Source organism: Kalmanozyma brasiliensis (assembly GCF_000497045.1).
Source record: "Kalmanozyma brasiliensis GHG001 unplaced genomic scaffold PSEUBRA_SCAF3, whole genome shotgun sequence".
Lineage (NCBI taxonomy): Eukaryota > Fungi > Basidiomycota > Ustilaginomycetes > Ustilaginales > Kalmanozyma > Kalmanozyma brasiliensis.
Genome location: NW_015961970.1, coordinates 689,246 through 705,748, shown reverse-complemented (window position 1 = coordinate 705,748; position 16,503 = coordinate 689,246). Strand labels below are relative to the sequence as shown.

Below are 16,503 nucleotides of genomic sequence, written 5' to 3'. Positions count from 1 at the left end.
TGCAGCCAGCATCGCATCGTCTTGACAAGGCTACCTCTTGCTGCCCCACGGGTCAAAGTGAGAGCTAGGAAGCTCGTGATAAGCGGTCGCAAGCAGTGTCTGATGCTGGGTTCGGCTGGACGAGCTCAGAGCTTATGTCTCGTACGTACCGTCGAGCTGCGAATCGGACGAGACGGCAAGCGCTCGTACGCACCACTCTCCCCAATCACTTTCTTGTGCGCGGGACTCCCAGGTAAGCGAAGTCTGCGCTTTCTCCTTCCGACTGAGTTGTCAGCACGCTTGTCCAAGCGAGTCTCTCGGCAGACAACCTAATGTAGCTTTCAATCTGTTCGCTTCCAACGCCTCAGCCGGCATGACATTTTGATCTTTCGCATGATGCGATTCGGTTAGGACGACCTGGCAGCGGAATGCTCAACACTTGCCACCTTGCCCCCAACATCCGGCACATCTCGAGACACGCGTGACGAAAATAGGACCACCTCGATCGACTCGGTTAATCTTTGCACCGACAAAGAGCGGTGTCGGCCTTCTCGGTGAGAAGCCTGCCATGAAAATTCGCTGATCACGACTCTCCCATGAACCCATGAACCAGTCGGGGAGGCGTGGGAGAATCGTTTCAAGCTGCCCGACGAAAGGCTTGGCCGTCGAACGATAGGCATGGCTTGGTCTTGTTGACTGAGTCGAGCCACCGTTTGCGCGCCCAACCGCGTTTGCGTCACCGTCTCCAAGGTTGACATTGCTTCCAACTCTGCTACAAGCCGCGTTCGGTTCGGAACTGTCTGCGATCGTATAATATTCACTCGGATGCTTCATGCCACGTCCAGAGGCTTTTGCGGCGAGGCGACCCATCAGGAACCAAGCAATCGCATTGCGACTCCTACTGTCGTCATTTGAAGGTGAAGGTCGTGCTCGTACCTTGACCGGTCCTTAATATTGACCGACGCTTCCGCTCGATGACGATGATGCCGACCTAGCGTTGGGATCTCTGTTGCAAAGGCCTGCGTGTTCCACGACGCGCACCGGATGTCCGTCCCGATGCGAGCCTTTCGAGGTGACCGATGGTATCTGGGAGGGACCGGTCAAGCTTGCAAGGTCTGATTGAAAGGCCAAGAGTTTGGTCGTCTCCCGTCGCAAACCCGCGCAAGCGCAGAAAGGTGTAGCACATGATACGCAGCCGAAGTGGTCCGTCATGGGAAAACAACCAATTGGCCGAGGCTTGGCCTGTCGGCTCCTCCGTCGGCTCCTCCATTATCACATGCTGAGGAGGATTGGTTCGGCAGAGACATGCTGCAACTCAGCTTGATCCCCTGCGGTGAGTCTAAGCTGTCATCGTACTGGCCTGCAATGAAAGGCAGCCTTCGAGGGAATCCGAAAGCAACGCCAGCTGATCGAGTGCCAACGATTTTTTCGGCCCTTTCGCGGTCCGACAAGATCATTCGGTGCAGATTCGAAGCCAGATCCCACATTGAGCTTTAAATTTGTCCGTCAACAGAGTCTAGACAGACGTGACCCCTGCAGTCCATTCTTGAAAAATGAGAGGCACAAGCCCTTGTAGACACTGAGCCATCCGATTGTTCTTCTGGCCTTCCCATCGATGTCCTGACAAGCTAGAAGGGCAAAGATCGGCTGGCCCGGCTGTCGCTCAATTTCGACCGCTTCCGTGGCATTGTTGCGATCATACGTGGTGGTGTTATGCCAACAGAGTGTGGCACCTTTGTTTGCTGCAAGCCCGAAATGAAGAAGGTGGGCCAGATGAGACCCATATGAAAATGAGAAAGGGTGTCTTGTGTGAGTGCGTGGGTGGCTTGGGCGAATTGGACCCGAGTTCTGGACCCCCTTAGCGGCTTCTCAAGAAACTTTCTTCCATGCAGGTGGATGCGGTGCAAGCTGCGTGTGGGTCTGCAGCCGCCGCTGTCGCCGCCGCTGGTGCTGCATTTCGCATCCCGCTCTCCCCTTCTGGTTTCTCTCTTGCTCTGCGTCGCTTGGACTCGCCGTCCAGAATGCGTCCAAGCTTTCGACACTAGTATGTGAGCGCTGGCTCGCTTGCTGGCTGGCTGGCCGCATTGCTCGCTCTGAAATGGCTCAGCTAAGCGATGACAACTCTTGACGTGCAGCCGCCGTGTTCGTGGTCGACGGGTTTCAGGTTTCTGGAACTGCACATGCAAGTCAGCCTTTGCACCTGCATGAACCCAACCGGATGATCTCTATCTGCCCCGGGTCGCTCTTCTCCGCCCCCCGGCGACATTTGAAGCAGTGTTTCCCTCTGTCGATCCTTCCCCCGTCTCTCGCTGTTTGGGTCGCTCTACGTAGGTGCATGTTTCTCCGGTGCGGTGCCTACCCAGCCAACCAGCGCTTTTGCTCCGTCTGACGGGCTGGAGGTGAGACTCAGCTCATTTCTCTCTGTTTCTCCTCCTTCCCGTAGCGAAGCGGGATAGGATCCGGCCTCCTGATGATGTTAGTCGACTTGGTCCGCATTGCCCTGCTTCTCGTCGCCTTGCAACATCCCGGGCGTGGATCAGCTGAGGCGCATGGACAAACGGCGAACCAATTCAAACCTGTGCTGTTACGGTTGCGCCCATCTCTTTGCCATGGTACTTGGGTCGAGGTACCGCGAGTAGTGGAGGTTCTGCCGCCGCTTTTTCGCTGCTGCTCCCCTTCCGTCCACATGATCCAACTCCTTTGTTGCCCTTGACCTTGTCCATGCCCGACCTGCCCGCTTCTTTTACGACCTCCAACTACGACCTGCTCGCCTAGACCACGGTTCTCGCACTCGTTTCTGTCCGTCTTTCTCGACGTTCCTTCTCGAAAGACCCGCCAGCTCCCCTTCTTGCTCGCACCATCTTCTCAGACCGGAAAGAAGCCCCCGAGCTACTCTACGACATCTGTATCATATCGAGGCCGTGTCATTCGACATTCTCTCCAGCACGATCAAGAGCCTGTCTATTCGCGGACCCCTGCCCCTGCACCACCTGCCCAAATCTGGGCTCCTGTTAGCCTCACGGACGGTATCCTCGACCAAGCACGACATTATATCTGCACCTTTGCGTTGCCGATTGTATTGATACGCCCAAGACCGAGTCACTTCTTTGTCATCGACTCTCAACGCCAAGCTCCGTCAGCAGCTTCCGTATCACATCTGCGCTCGAGTTCTGACCAGCATCGCTGTAGAAACCACGAGACGGCACATCCGCATCCCTGCTCTTTTGACCGTCACATCACTGGTCATTCTGGATCCTTTCTCGATAAGCACATCGCGGCTCAGCTCGGCCCCAACATACCGAGATCGATCCTGTTTCGGTCCACATCCGGTTGGCTTATACTGTAAGTGCCCGCTCCATTCAGGCTGCTCCAATAGTCGACAATGCGAGGGGCGTAGCCACGCTCCACTGATTCCTCACTACTCCGAGCCTGGCGTCTGTCATTGCGTGGTGACTGTCCCCTTCGCCTGTGACTGGCGAGGTCCTCAGCTGTTGTCAAGCATCGACTCGGCAACGCGTTCATCACCACCTCCGAGTCCGCCCACCCTCGAGACAGGTGGAGACAAATGATTCACTGTCTCGCGCTCTTTGGCGCCCTGATCCACCGGACGGCGTGCAGCCTTCCTCTCGCAATCTGTTCTCCTCATTGGCTACTGAGCAGATGGTGAACTCCAAGATGTGTAATGCGTGCTTATGTCGCCAAGAAGAGAGCCCTGTTGACTGACAAGCAACTCCCGTTTCATTGCATCCCATCTCCTCTTCTCACCTATACTGCAGCGCAGTCCCGGACGTGCCACCCTCCCACCGCTCCGACTTGCATCATTGTTCGGCGCCTTCAAACTCCCCGTTCACCGGTCAACACACCGTCCGCACGGTGCAGGCGTCGCCTTTGACCCACACAGTCCAAGCACAAAGCAAGGAGGTGGCGTGCAGGCGACGCACCCCACTTTGATAAGCAAAACCAGGAAAGGGGACAGAGTCTAGAAAAGACAGCCCCAGCCCACCAGTCCATCATGTCCCGATCCGAATCCGACGAACGCGACGCTGGTTTGGCCAGCGGCAATGGTGCTGGTCCCTCGTATCCTTCCCAACAGCATCCTTCGCAGCAGCCCAGGGATCGTGCCGACTACGGCTACGCACCGGAAGAGAGACGCAGACCTCACACGGCGCACGACGAGTATTCAGACTCGTACCGTCAGCGTCCAGGCTACGATTCATATCCGCGCGACGTGGAGCGAGCTCAATTCCAGAGGGGAGGAGGAAGCGCTCATAACAGCTCGCAAGAGCGACAGTATCAACACGAGCTCGAGATGATGAAGGCACGCGAAGAACAGGAGCGCGCCTATGGTGCTCCCGCTTCACGGCCTCAGTATCCCTCCGAGGCGGAGCATGCATACGGTGCTGTAGCTCCTGCTGCTACCGCTCCTCCACGTGGTGCTGTGGACGAGTTTGGGCCCCGACCCACGACCAGCGAGCGACCCAATCTGGATGGGTTCTCCCGCGTCGAGAACGGTAAGAGGTATCGTCTCGTCGTCGTCCAGCACCCGAGCCGCGCGCGAATGTGTGGTTTTGGCGACAAGGACCGACGTCCGCTCAGCCCGACGCTCATCGTCAAGCTCGTCATCACCGACGAGGCATCGGGCGAAGAGGTGAGCCCCCTGGATGTCAACACATCGCTCTTCCTGCTGGCTACGGATCTGTGTCATCCGGACGACCTCATGCTGGCACCGCGAAACATCCTTGTGCATCACCACGCCTCTTCGCTCCCCGTCCACCCTTCGCAGCAGCAGCAAATGGGTGGACCTGGCGGGTACGCGACGGACGAGTACGGGCAGCCTCGCTCGGGTCCATCGTTTGGCAATTTCGCCGGCGATGGTATGGGTGGACCCGATGGCGACTACCGCTCTGGCGGGCCGCCGGATGGCATCCATTCGCCGGACGGCAACATGCGACCCGCAGCCTTTGCATCCGGTCTTCAGATGGGAGGCGGCGGCCCCTTCGCACAGCAGGGTCAGGCCGAATCGTACACGCGCAATCTCGTCGGCGCCGCCGTCGCCAGCGCCTCGGTGCTCAAGGACGAGCAGGACAAGTGGTGCATCTTTTTCGTCTTCCAGGACATCTCCGTTCGCACCGAGGGCGTCTACCGCATCAAGCTCATGTTTGTCAACCTCGAGGTCAGCGGGCGCGTCGGCACGGGTGTCGCCGAGGCGCTGGCAGAGACCTATACGGATCCGTTTACCGTCTATTCGCCACGACGCTTCCCAGGGATGCTGGACCCAACACCGCTCTCCCGCAAGTTGGCGTCGCAGGGCATCAAGATCCCGGTGAGGAACGATAAGAAGAAGCAACGAAGACGCAATGACGATGGTGGAGATGGAGCGGATGGAGGCGATTACGATGGAGGCTCTGGCGGCGACGATGACGATGAATAGCTCAAAACAGCCTCAACCTTGAATCGACGATACAATATCAGACACGATACTTTGGCGGATCAGCCCATGCTCTTGTTTCTTTCTCTCGCGTTTGCAAAATTGTCTGTGAGAGAGCACCCCCGAGAGCCTCTTGCCTTATCTGTGAGGTTGACGTAGCAGTTGCGTCCGGACACCAAGGATGGAGGTTCTGCATGGTGATGATCTTCGAGAAGAAATCAGATGAGTGTTAGACCTCATTTTTGGTTGCTGTGTAAAATTGGCTCAGTCACGTGTGCGGGATTGGCCGGACGCAGCCCCAGTGGCAGAGCCGCTTTCTCTGTGAATTCGGAAGCGAGAGCGATCGCTGCAGACAAGGTGAACCATCTCTCTCTCTCTCTGCAATATATCTATCTCTCTCCTTCCCCACATCTCCCTCACCTCGAAGCAACAGCAAAGATGGCCTCCCGATTCGCAGCCGGCCTGTTCGGCCGCAGCCTCACCACCACCACCGCCCGCGTTCAGACCGGCGCCGTGCGCAGACTCGCAACCGCCGCCGGCGAGAACGAGTTCCTCGCCGAGAGGATGCACCACAAGGAGCACGCTGGCAGTGAGTACCTTTCGCAGAGGCGGACTATTTGGGGGCTGCTTCCTGAGGGCGGAGGACGCAACATGATCGTTCGATCGGATCTCATGGCTGTAGGCAGGACATGACGGGATGAACATCAGCCCAGGGTCGCGAGCAGCGCGCCTTTGACCCCGAGGAATCGCTTTGAGCGTTGCTGGAAGTCGAGCAGGTCGTCGAAAGAGATAGAGCAAACGCATCTCGACATGGGAAGCAGACGACGAATCCGCCCACACCGCAGCAGACCGAATGAGAGTCAGCCACGAAGTCCGTGATACTAACCATCCGCTCTCGCCAATCCTTCGCATTGATCGCCGACAGAGTCCGCCGACCTCTGGCGCAAGGTCTCGCTCTACGTGTGCATTCCTGGTTGTAAGTTGCACCCCGCATCTCTTGTTCCCATCTTTCTGTCTCTCCGTCCCTTCGCTTTCCTCCGAACCCACTCGCGCGTCGCATGTTCTGACATCGTATTCACCCTTCTCCATTGGATTCGGCAGCGATCGTTCTGGCCGTGTACATCTACGGCATCGAGAAGCACCACTACGACCACATGGTGCACGAGTTCCACGACAACGACGAGCAGCCCCCCGAGCGCACCTTCTACGAGTACAACAACATCCGCAAGAAGGCCTTCCCCTGGGGAGACGGCAGCAAGAGCTTCTTCCACAACAAGATGATCAACTACTCGGTCGACCCCTAAATCGTCTCGTTCTTGGGTGGTGGTAGCAATACAAGTAGTTTTCCGACGATGACAGCGAATGTCAGTGTGAGGGACCGAGCGCAAAGGTGAAAGAATTGGTGAGCGATGGACCGAGACGAGGGCCGAGAGTTGAATGGCACAAACGAGCCGACCATGTGCCGCGGCGCACCATTTGAGAGCGTGTGAGATGGCACAGAGACAAGTGGTGGAGCCCATTCGTCAAATCGCACCCAACGTCGATGTCGAGCTCAGTACGAACGTTCCCCCACCCCCTCTGCGTCTCGTGTAAAGCGTGATGTGCGTGCGCGGTCGGAGATTGCAGCATTGACCCCGACAAGCTTGAAATGAGAGGCACAAGACCTTGTAGACACTGAGCCATCCGATTGTTCTTCTGCCCTTCCCATCGATGTCCTGACAAGCTAGAAGGGCAAAGATCGGCTGGCCTGGCTGTCGCTCAACTTCGACCGCTTCCGTGGCATTGTTGCGATCATACGTGGCGGTGTTATCCCAACAGAGTGTGGCACCTTTGTTTGCTGCAAGCCTGAAATCAAGGTGGGCCAGTGCCCCCGCTCGCATGGCCGCCATCCTTCGCTCACGCTCAATGATGCTGACACTCGATGCCGAGTACAAGGCAACCACACACTCACACGCAAGCCCGACAAGTGATAAAAGAAAGACATGTTTTGTTCGTTGAAATGACACGACAAAAAGGCGAATAGAACAGCGGGGCTATGGATGACGAGATGAAGGTAAACAGTGTCGAATGAATGACGGGCGGGAGGACCGAGGTCGGCTGAGCGGCTGATCTCCCCGACAAGATAGATGGTGATAGGATTGTGCGTGCTTTGACTTTTGATCGTGCAACAGCGGGCTGGTAAAAGGGTATCTCGGCTCAGGTTGTTACTGCTGAGGTTCCAGGATCATCTCCTGGATCCTCCTAGCCAGCGAACTGATCTCGCCCTCCGCACTGGTCCCATCGTCGCTACCACCACCCTCGGTCCTCTCCTCCTCGGCGCTCTGATCCGCCGAGAGCGAGGCGAGCTGCTGGATCAAGGGCAGCAGCTGATCCGACGCCCGGATCGACTCCTCGAGCTGCGCATCGCCCGACTCAAGCAACTGAACGATGGTCCACACGGCAATGTGCTGGAACGTCGAGTCCTGCGACTCGAGGAAGCGAATGAGGTAGCCGTGCAGTCCGCCTTCAGGGGTCGACCACACGGCGTTGAAGGGCGCATAGTCGTCCGATTTCGAGGAAAGATTGCCGAGTGCCGCTGCAGAGTTGCCCTGCACTTCGACGGACGGCGAGGCAGTGAGCGGGATGAGCACCTCGCAGATGCCCATCTCGAGCAGCTGCGGCTTGAGGTCCTCCGAAAGCGCAAGCACGGCTGCGCAGGCGGTCATCTCGCTTTGAACGGAGAGCGGCACGTTGAGCACCAGCTCCTTGATGCGTTCCACAGCGCCGGCTTCGACAATCGCGGTCTTGTTGCGTTCGCTCGAAGCGGCGAGGTTGCGAAGCGTCGAGATGGCGTGGCATTGGATCTCTTCGTTGTCCTCGTGGCTGAGCAGGTCGATGAGCGGGTGCAAGAAGCCGGCGTCGATGATGGGTGATTCGTTGGCAGGGTGGATCGAAACATTTCGCACGCATGCAGCGGCGGACAGGATGAGAGGCAGGAACGAGGACCGCAACAATCGCAGGAGAGGAGGCAAGCCGTTGGAGCGCACGATCTCGATCTGGTACTTTTCGTCCGAGGCGAGGTTACGAAGCGCCAGCGCCGACTGGCACTGCACCTTGAGCGAGCTGCTCTCCATCAAGCCAATCAGGTTCTGAACGAGTCGGGGCTCCGTTTGAGCGAGCTTTTTACGGTTGGCAGCGTCGACGGCAATGTTGCTGAGGGCGGTAGTGCAGTAGTACTGAACGTCGGTGTCCGAGCTTCCAAGTAGACCAACGAGAACGGGAATCGCACCAGCGTTGACCAGCTGCTGACGGTTCTCATCGCTATGTGTCATGTTAAGCAGGGCGCCGGTCGCGTTGCGCTGCACACGCATGTCCTTGGAGCGAGCGAGACGGGTGAGAGGCACCAAGGCGCCAGACTTTGCGATTTTGGTCTTGTTGTCGTCGTGAGTGGCGAGGTTGGTGATGCACCCGACAGCGTTGCACTGCACTTCGACGTTGGGGCTGAGCATTTGGCGGATCAGAGGTTCAAGACCACCGAGCTTGACGATGAGAAGCTTGTTCTCAGCGTTGACGGCGAGGTTGCCAAGAGCGGCGCTGGCGGCTCGTTGCACTTCGACATCGTGGCTCTGCAGGAGGAACATGATGGGCTCGAGCGTGTCTCGACCAACCTCACGCACTTCCTTTTCCGTGATCTCGGCGAACGCAAGCGCTGCACTCCTCTGCAGGTCCACATTGTCGCTGAAGGAAAGTGTCGATAATGCTCGCAGAGGGTCGCCGGTAAAGAAGTTGGTCTCGGAGCGGTCTAGCGTGGTCGAAACAAGAGAAGCAGGCAGTGGCAGAGGGGATGAGAGGACAAGATCAGCCGAAGGTTGAGACGAGATGATGCGGTAAAGCCTTCGGACGCCACTATTGGGCATAGCAATGCGCGGCGGCATGCAAAGGCAGGGTTGAACTTACTCTCGAGGTATTGAAGCAGGTCTGCTACGGCATCTCGCTCATTGTCGAGCAAGAGAGGCTCGTAGTTGGCATTGCGGGAGGAGCCACATCCGCAGCAACTGCAGATGTTACCCATAGTTTATTGCGTCAGACGACTTTTCTGCGTGTCGATGATGTTACCGATGCGAGCCACTGTCGAGAGTGCGTTGGATCGGAGTCCAGAGTGGTTATATGGACTTGCTGAATCGAATGCACGCGCGTTTCGCTGTGCGCACCGACCTGATCAACGGATCCGATGGACTGAGTGAGCGAGCCGGAAGAAGCGGCGTGACCGTTGCGAAGGCGAGTTCCGAGCAAAAGTGCAGATAGACTGATGTGCGAGCTGAGTGCGCAACGCCAAGTTCTGGCTGACTGAGCTTCCGGTCGATGCGCGGTAAGCTGAATGCGAATATGGAGATGGTAAGAGCGTAGGGACGGAGCGGAGACCGACGAGTACAAAGGATGCGGAGAAGAGCGAGCGTGTCTCCTGGGTGTAATGGCGACGACGACGGCGATGATGCTGAAGGGTTGATGTCGATGTCGAGAGCGCGTCCTTTTGGCAAAAGCTTCAACGGCAAGCGAGGGTTGCGTGAATCACAGAGGTGGAGTTGGAACGGGCGCGCATCAGACACTCACTCAGACACAGCACCAGCAGGCGATCAGCGGCGCGCGCAGTGTGACTTTTTGAAGGGTGGTCAGAGCCCACTTTTGCTTGCTCACTCAATTTCGAGAACAAAGAGAGAAAAGACCAACCACCAGGCATCAGAATTGAAGCAGCTGCAGCCTGCAGCCTGGCGGGACCAAAAAAGGGGTCGCGGGGAACAGGCTCCTGAGCAGCAGCAGCTTTCGAAGCAGGCAACGGCGTCACCGAACCCTCTAAAATTCAATATAAAAGTTAAACCTGCGTGCAGCCGTTTTTGTATTCCCTAGACTTGAAAACTTCAACTTCTCGCAGGCCACGCCTTTCGGCTTTCCAAAATTCAACTTCGAACAGCCGGGCTGGCCCAGACCGCTGGCACACGCTCTTGCGGCGTCGTGTCGACACCTGCGACCAACGCTGCTCCCATCGACTTGAACGAGAACGTCATCCAGATTGCTTGAGCTGGCCTCAACCGCCGGCTGCCAACGGAGTAGCAGCACAGAACAAAACGCAGTGTGGTCGTGGTGTCTGCATGCTACTGTGGCATTACTATACACGAAAGTCACAGAATACAATGAGAGACCGTTTTGAGCCTCTCTGCCTCTTCAGCTCTAGCTAGCGAGCGAGGGAGGTCGTGCCACCGTAAGGGTGCCGTGAGAGAAAGCCACCGGGAGTGGCGACTTTCCTGACCGAGGAGAAACAGACGCTTTGCCAGCTGAAGTGGGCTCCGTCAAAGAACCCAGCATCGGCGACGTGAGCGAAGACGACAACGCCAACGGAGCAGGCACGGTCAGGCCCTGCAACCTGTACCTCTCGCTCATGCTCATCCTTCCCTCTCCTACCTGCGGCGATGCGATCACGCTGGCCGGGCTCATCTCCACATCTGCGTTCCTCGCCGCCCGTGTCGATGCGGGGCTGCCCATCTCGCTCTGTTCCGAGATCGGCGCCATCACCGGGTCTTTGGCCTGCAAGAACTCGCTAGGAATAGGCGCTCGCTTGATGGGCGCGTTCTCCAACGACCTGCGCAGCAAAGAGCTTCGTCGCGGTGGAGGCGTCTTGGATCGTCGCAGACCCTTGTCCAGATCGCGCGGTAGAGAAGCCATCAACTTGGCCCCTGCCAAAGGTGCAGATTCGGATGCTGACAGCGTCGGGAACCCTTTCATGGACCCTAACGAGGCGCTCGTTGGCTGCGAGCTGACTTCCGAGCTGTTGCGAGCAGAGGTGTTGGTGCCACGCGACGAGATCGAGTCCCATCGTCGCCCCAGCTTTGCGAAGCTAGCAAAGCGGGAGGACTCTTGCATTTCCGGTCCCTCGTTCGATGAGAAGATGCTCGTGCCGAATGATGACGACTTGGAGCTGCCAGATCGACCGCGGAAGTGTCGCGAACCAGCGCCCGTCTCGAACGCAGGCCCGTGCAGCATCTCATAGGAAAACTTGCGCGAGCTAGGCGGGTATCGCTTGTCCTTGCCCAACAGCGAGGCCTCCGAAAGAGGAGGAGCGGGCAAAGGTCTCTGTTCGTCGACGGACAGCATCCGCACGCTGGGTCGAGACTTGTTGCGCGAGAACGAGGCGGACACCGATGCTGCCTTAGTGTGATTGCGCTCGCCCAACGGGAACGGTGTAGGCTCCGGGAAGGCGGCATTCACCTTGTCCGACGAGCGCGACCAAGGAAAGCGAAACACCTTGTTCAAGCTCGACGTCGACGAAGAGGCTCGCAAGCGCGAGGGATGTCCCAGCTCGGCAGTCTGGGCCGGAGCGACGTTCTCGTCCTTCCAAGCAACATTCATCTTTGACAGAGATGCAATGCGACCTCGGAGCGTGCGGGGCGGGTCGGGCAGCGTCGAGGTCGATCTGGACGACAGGGCCGTATGAGCAGCAGTCATCCTTGGTAGGGGCTCGATGACTGGCGACTTGGCAGGCACGGGAGGTGTCTCCGACTCTGGAGAAACGATCGTAGGCAGCGGCTTTCTCGCGATGGTGTGGGTCCTATTCGGAGGAGCTGGGAAGTTCGGTGTCGACAACAGCTCCGGAGTAGGAAAAGTAGAAGAAAAGGATGGCCGCGCCGAGGCGATCTCAGTTGACATCCTCTTGACCTGTTCCTGCAAATCTGCAATCTTATCCTCGTGCTTGCGAATGAGGTCCTTGTGTTGCTCGACCTGGCTCCAAAGTTGCGCTTGGCGGACGGGGTCCATGATCTGGCCTGCGCTCAGCGACCGACTGCGGCCGGGCGAGGACTGGCCCATCGGGGCAAGGTTTTGGGCACCGACTCCATTCGCGCGCGGTGACATCGCCAAATTGGGATCGCCGCTGATGGAGGCTCGGCAGCCACACTGCCAAGTTGCGTTGCTCTTGCCTGCGAGGGAGCAGTTGGGGCGATGAAAAGCAGAAGCCGATGGACGAATAGCAGGAACGCCGTCCTGGTCGATGCATACGCTCCAAGCGTGAAGCTCGCCCGGTGCTCGCTTGCCAAATTCAGGCGCAAATGCATTCAAGACGGTATCTGAGTTGCGACGCGGCCTAGGAGATGCATTCTTGCCTTGCGCTGGCAATTCAGGCATCGCCTTGTGCAGATTCGCGCCAGTCAGATCGATAGCGGGTTCCTTTGCGTCCATGCTGGGGCCGACAACAGGGGTAGACATCATCCGCGATGGAGCAAACGGCTGGTAGGTTTCCGAGCTGGAGTCCGCCAGCACCTCTTGCTCGTCGTCGACGGCAATTTGGGCAAAGCCGGTAGCCTCGGATTCGCCTTTGAGCAGCAGCGGACTTTGAAGAACAGCCGGTGGTTTTGGAGCTTCTCTGGCTGCAGCAAGTGAAGGCATGCTGACACTTGTACTCATACCCGCTTCAATACCGTTCGCATCGCGGCGAATTGGACGAGAGAAGTTGTAGCTGGCCGTCGAACCCTCGTCGCTGCTTCGACCGAGGAAAGTGCTGCGTTTCCTGGCACGTTCCGCCTGCGAGTCGTTTGTAGAAGTGCGCACCGCATCTGCGCCGTTCTTTGATACGGCCCAGCCGGGGCTTTGGAAATCGAAGGAAGGTTTGGTCGAAGAAATGTAGGGGAGGCCAAGCAATGAAGAGCGATCACTGTTCCTGCCAGCAACCGACTTGGCCACGCTTCCCTTGGACGAATCCTCGGCCGTCACAAAGCTGTCTGACGAGCCCTGATTCACGAACATGGTCGAGAGCATAGGGCTTGAGCTGGACCTCGGGAGGCGTTCGAGGGCGCTCGTCGAACGAGGCGCATCTCCGTTGAATGCGGATGAGCCGAGCAAATGGTTGCGCCACACGTGCTGGGTGGTATCGAGCATCTGCTTGACCGTGTCGCGGGAGATGTCGAGCGACTTGGACAGCTCTTCGGTCGAAGCATCGCCCGGTAGGGTCAAGGGCTTGAGGTTGTGGCCGTTGGCTATTTTGGCGAGCTTGTGCTCTGCCGAGGGCGAGGCATGGGCCGAACCCATGGCAGACAAGCGGTCGACGCTCGACGAGGAGCGCAATGTGGGCAGGATGAGCGGTCTCTGCGTCTTCTGTTTGGAGGAAGATGCCGAGCCAGGCTGACTGTCTGTGCGCTGCGCATCAAGTTGTACACTGCTGGTGGGCGTGTGCTGGCGCGCATCGCTGTGTCCGGCAGAGCTTGACGGAGCAGGCAATTCGGGGAGGGCCATGGATGGCGCAGGACGAGGCGGCGGATTGCGAATGACCCGCGTCTTAGGCGGCGAGACTGAAGATAAGCCGAGCGCAGACCGCACGGCGGCGCTTTGAGGTTGCGCCAACGTGGCCTCGAGTAGCTCTGCCTCATCTTCATCCTCCATATCGAGATAGGGCGTTCCGGCTGAGTCGTGTCCCGACGACATAGCGTTGTGCCGGGCGGCTTGGAACTCCCATCGTTCGCCTCCATCCCAGCTGTTCTCCTTGGGCATAGCGGGGCGTGACTTGGAAGCGTCGCTGTCCACTGACTGCATGGGGTCCAAGTCGGACGAGGAAGGGGCTGCGTTTGAATCACGTGTGAGTGGTGATGGGAAGGAGCTGATGAGCGATGCAAGCGCTGGCGAAGCGGTCATCAGTGATAAGCGTGCTGCTTGCGAGTCCTGGGTCATGGGCATCATCGAGGCCGGCGGGACCCTGAGCATCTCGCGCGCTGACACGTGCTCCACCAAGGCGGATCCCGTCGCCAGCTCGAGGGGAGCAGAGTTGGCTGCTGCCGTCGTCTCCGCTGGCGCGTTGTCCTGTGCATTCTGCCTCTCTGGCGGTTCGCAGATGACTGGCGGTTGGGGTGCACGGACGGGAACGACGAGCGAGTCTGAGCTATCGGAATCGCTGTCGTTGTCCATCATCCTCATGTCGAGGAACGAGAAGCGGGCGTCGGCGAGGTCAAAGAGGCCCGTGGTGCTGAAAGGCCGACCGAATCCAGCGTCGTCGAGCTGCACCGCCGGTGGAGGTGAGGCAACGAAGGGTGCAAAAGCAGGCATTTGATGATCCAAGATAGGCGAGTAGGTGGTGACAGATTTGGAAGGATTGGTGCGTTTGAGCTTTGGTGCCCATCGTGGCTGCCAGACTTTGTCTTGAACTTGCGCCATGGAGGCAGTGTGAGACGCGTTGTGCACAGTAGCACCATTCTGCCCTGCATCTGAGCTCCTTGCCTGTTTGGAGAAGGATGGGACACGGATACGGAACCGCCCGCTTGGCGTGCGTGATGCTGTGACTGATGCATCGCCGTTCTGAGAGGGAACACCGAGGTGCGACGGGCCGCTAGCCGATGGATCGGAGGGCCCGGTTGCTTGTGTCGCATGTTGAATCATAGCATCTTGCTGATGTGGACTGTGCATAGTACGCTGCTTGTTAATGCGCAGCGGCGGAGGCGGGAGCTCCTTGCTGGCCAAGTGCGAGGTCATTGTCCCTGGGTAGCGGATGATCCGCGATCGAGACGGTCAAGACGCAAACGCAGGCGTGGGAAGATCAAGCTATGCAATCTGATGATCCGCCATGAGTGTTCGCTGATCGATGGAAATGAAGGTTTCGTTGTGTTGAGTGGGATGATAGGCCCCTGTTCCGATTGTTCCGTAATCGAAGGCGTGGTGCTGTACAGCGATAGATGAGACGACGAGGTGGGAGCAATGAGGACCGGCGATTCGGTACGGTTCACCGGATTCAGGAGATGTTGGCTACCGGTGGCCAGATTAGCAGGCGCCGTTGTTGCATCAAGATGACGGTGCGAGCAAGGCGGAAGGGTCGACGGTCATGGTGATGAGCAAGACGGAAGGGAATGCTTGATGGTCGTGTCAATAGCTACAGCAGAGCGTACGAGGACACCAGCTGCCAGGGAATCTTTGGGCGAACGGGAAAGCGTCTTTGAAGCTGTCACAATGCAGCTCGGATCTGAGGTCGGACTGCCCGACGGACACACAGAAAAAAGGGGTGGCACAACGCGGGCCAAATCCTTTGACAGCGCCTCTTACGACGCTTTTGCTCAAGCAAGCAACCACCGACGTGACGAGAGCTTCGACTCCAGCTTGCTCGTAACTGCCAAACAGCACGGCGAACTTCAGTGCGCTGCTCTGCTCAAGATGACTTTGTGGCGCTTGCGTTTGATTGATTGAGCCGCGTGCTCCCGTTGCAATTTCACTTGACTGTGGGCTGGCCCGTCTCCGATGCGAAGGACGCGAGTCGGTGTCTGTGCAGCCATCACTCTCTCAAGTGAAACATGCACAGTCGGAGAGCGATTTGAATTTCGCTTGACTTGGACCCTTCGATGGCCATGCCGCGTTTCTCGGCAGACGCAACGCGATCTCACGTCAAACAAACTCTGGAATGTCTGTCGTGTCTCATTTGGCCCCATGGTTCTGCTTCTTAAGGTTCAGCTCTGCTCCGTTCCAGAGCATGTTGCTATGTTTACTACATCGAGATCAGCCGTTGTCAGCTTAAGTCAGAGATGAGAGGGGCGCTGTCGGTGAGTCGCACAGCCACTGCCCGAGATGAGAAGAAAGGCAGTGGCCGCCCACAAAGGGGGCCAGGTCAGTAGCGGGGACGGTGGGAAAATTCGATAGACGTGCATGAGAGAGGTGCTGGCGTTTGACCTCGCACACTTTACGCGTCGCTGTCCTTTGAGCTCTCCTCTGGACTGGTTCTTCGACACGCCAAGCATGACAGCAGCGGAGCATGAAGAGCTCTTTTGCAACACCGCCATCAACGGCACGCTTGGCCCTCGCTGTCCGTGCCTTGAGATGGCCTTTGCCGAGCTGTGCACTTTCTGCCCCCTCTTTCGCACTCCGGCCGCCACGAGGTCGCGCTCCGGCTTCCCCGTTCGACATGGTCGCGTCCAAGGCGCCGCGCGTGGCGTAGAGCATACCTGGACACAGTCAGCTGTTGCCGAGACCCAAAGCGACGGAGCCGAAGTCAACTTCCTCATCGACTGCTTCCAGTCATTCTCACACGAGCAGGGGGCGAACGTCGTAAGGTATAGTTGGGCAGTCAAGTAAAAGTACAAGCAACACCGCCTTGTCATGTG

At 58.0% G+C, this 16,503-nt stretch overlaps 4 protein-coding genes across 4 annotated transcripts; 2 read left to right on the top strand and 2 right to left on the bottom strand.

Annotated features, from left to right (window-relative positions):
- Positions 1-3,991: 3,991 nt before the first annotated feature.
- PSEUBRA_004142 (Velvet factor) lies at positions 3,992-5,410 on the top strand (the record flags this gene model as incomplete). The annotated part of the gene is made up of 1 exon (XM_016437716.1): positions 3,992-5,410. One exon carries the CDS (start codon positions 3,992-3,994, stop codon positions 5,408-5,410), a length of 1,419 nt encoding a protein of 472 aa, XP_016291245.1.
- A 435-nt stretch (positions 5,411-5,845) lies between these two features.
- PSEUBRA_004141 (Cytochrome c oxidase, subunit VIa) lies at positions 5,846-6,711 on the top strand (the record flags this gene model as incomplete). Its single annotated transcript, XM_016437723.1, has 3 exons — positions 5,846-5,996; positions 6,333-6,383; positions 6,509-6,711. 3 exons carry the CDS (start codon positions 5,846-5,848, stop codon positions 6,709-6,711), a joined length of 405 nt encoding a protein of 134 aa, XP_016291244.1.
- Positions 6,712-7,611: 900 nt separating this feature from the next.
- On the bottom strand, positions 7,612-9,458 carry PSEUBRA_004140 (Armadillo; the record flags this gene model as incomplete). The annotated part of the gene is made up of 2 exons (XM_016437710.1): positions 7,612-9,188; positions 9,344-9,458. The coding sequence occupies 2 exons, from the start codon at positions 9,456-9,458 to the stop codon at positions 7,612-7,614; spliced, it is 1,692 nt and encodes a 563-aa protein (XP_016291243.1).
- Positions 9,459-10,612: 1,154 nt separating this feature from the next.
- On the bottom strand, positions 10,613-14,890 carry PSEUBRA_004139 (uncharacterized protein; the record flags this gene model as incomplete). The annotated part of the gene is made up of 1 exon (XM_016437713.2): positions 10,613-14,890. One exon carries the CDS (start codon positions 14,888-14,890, stop codon positions 10,613-10,615), a length of 4,278 nt encoding a protein of 1,425 aa, XP_016291242.2.
- Positions 14,891-16,503: the final 1,613 nt, after the last annotated feature.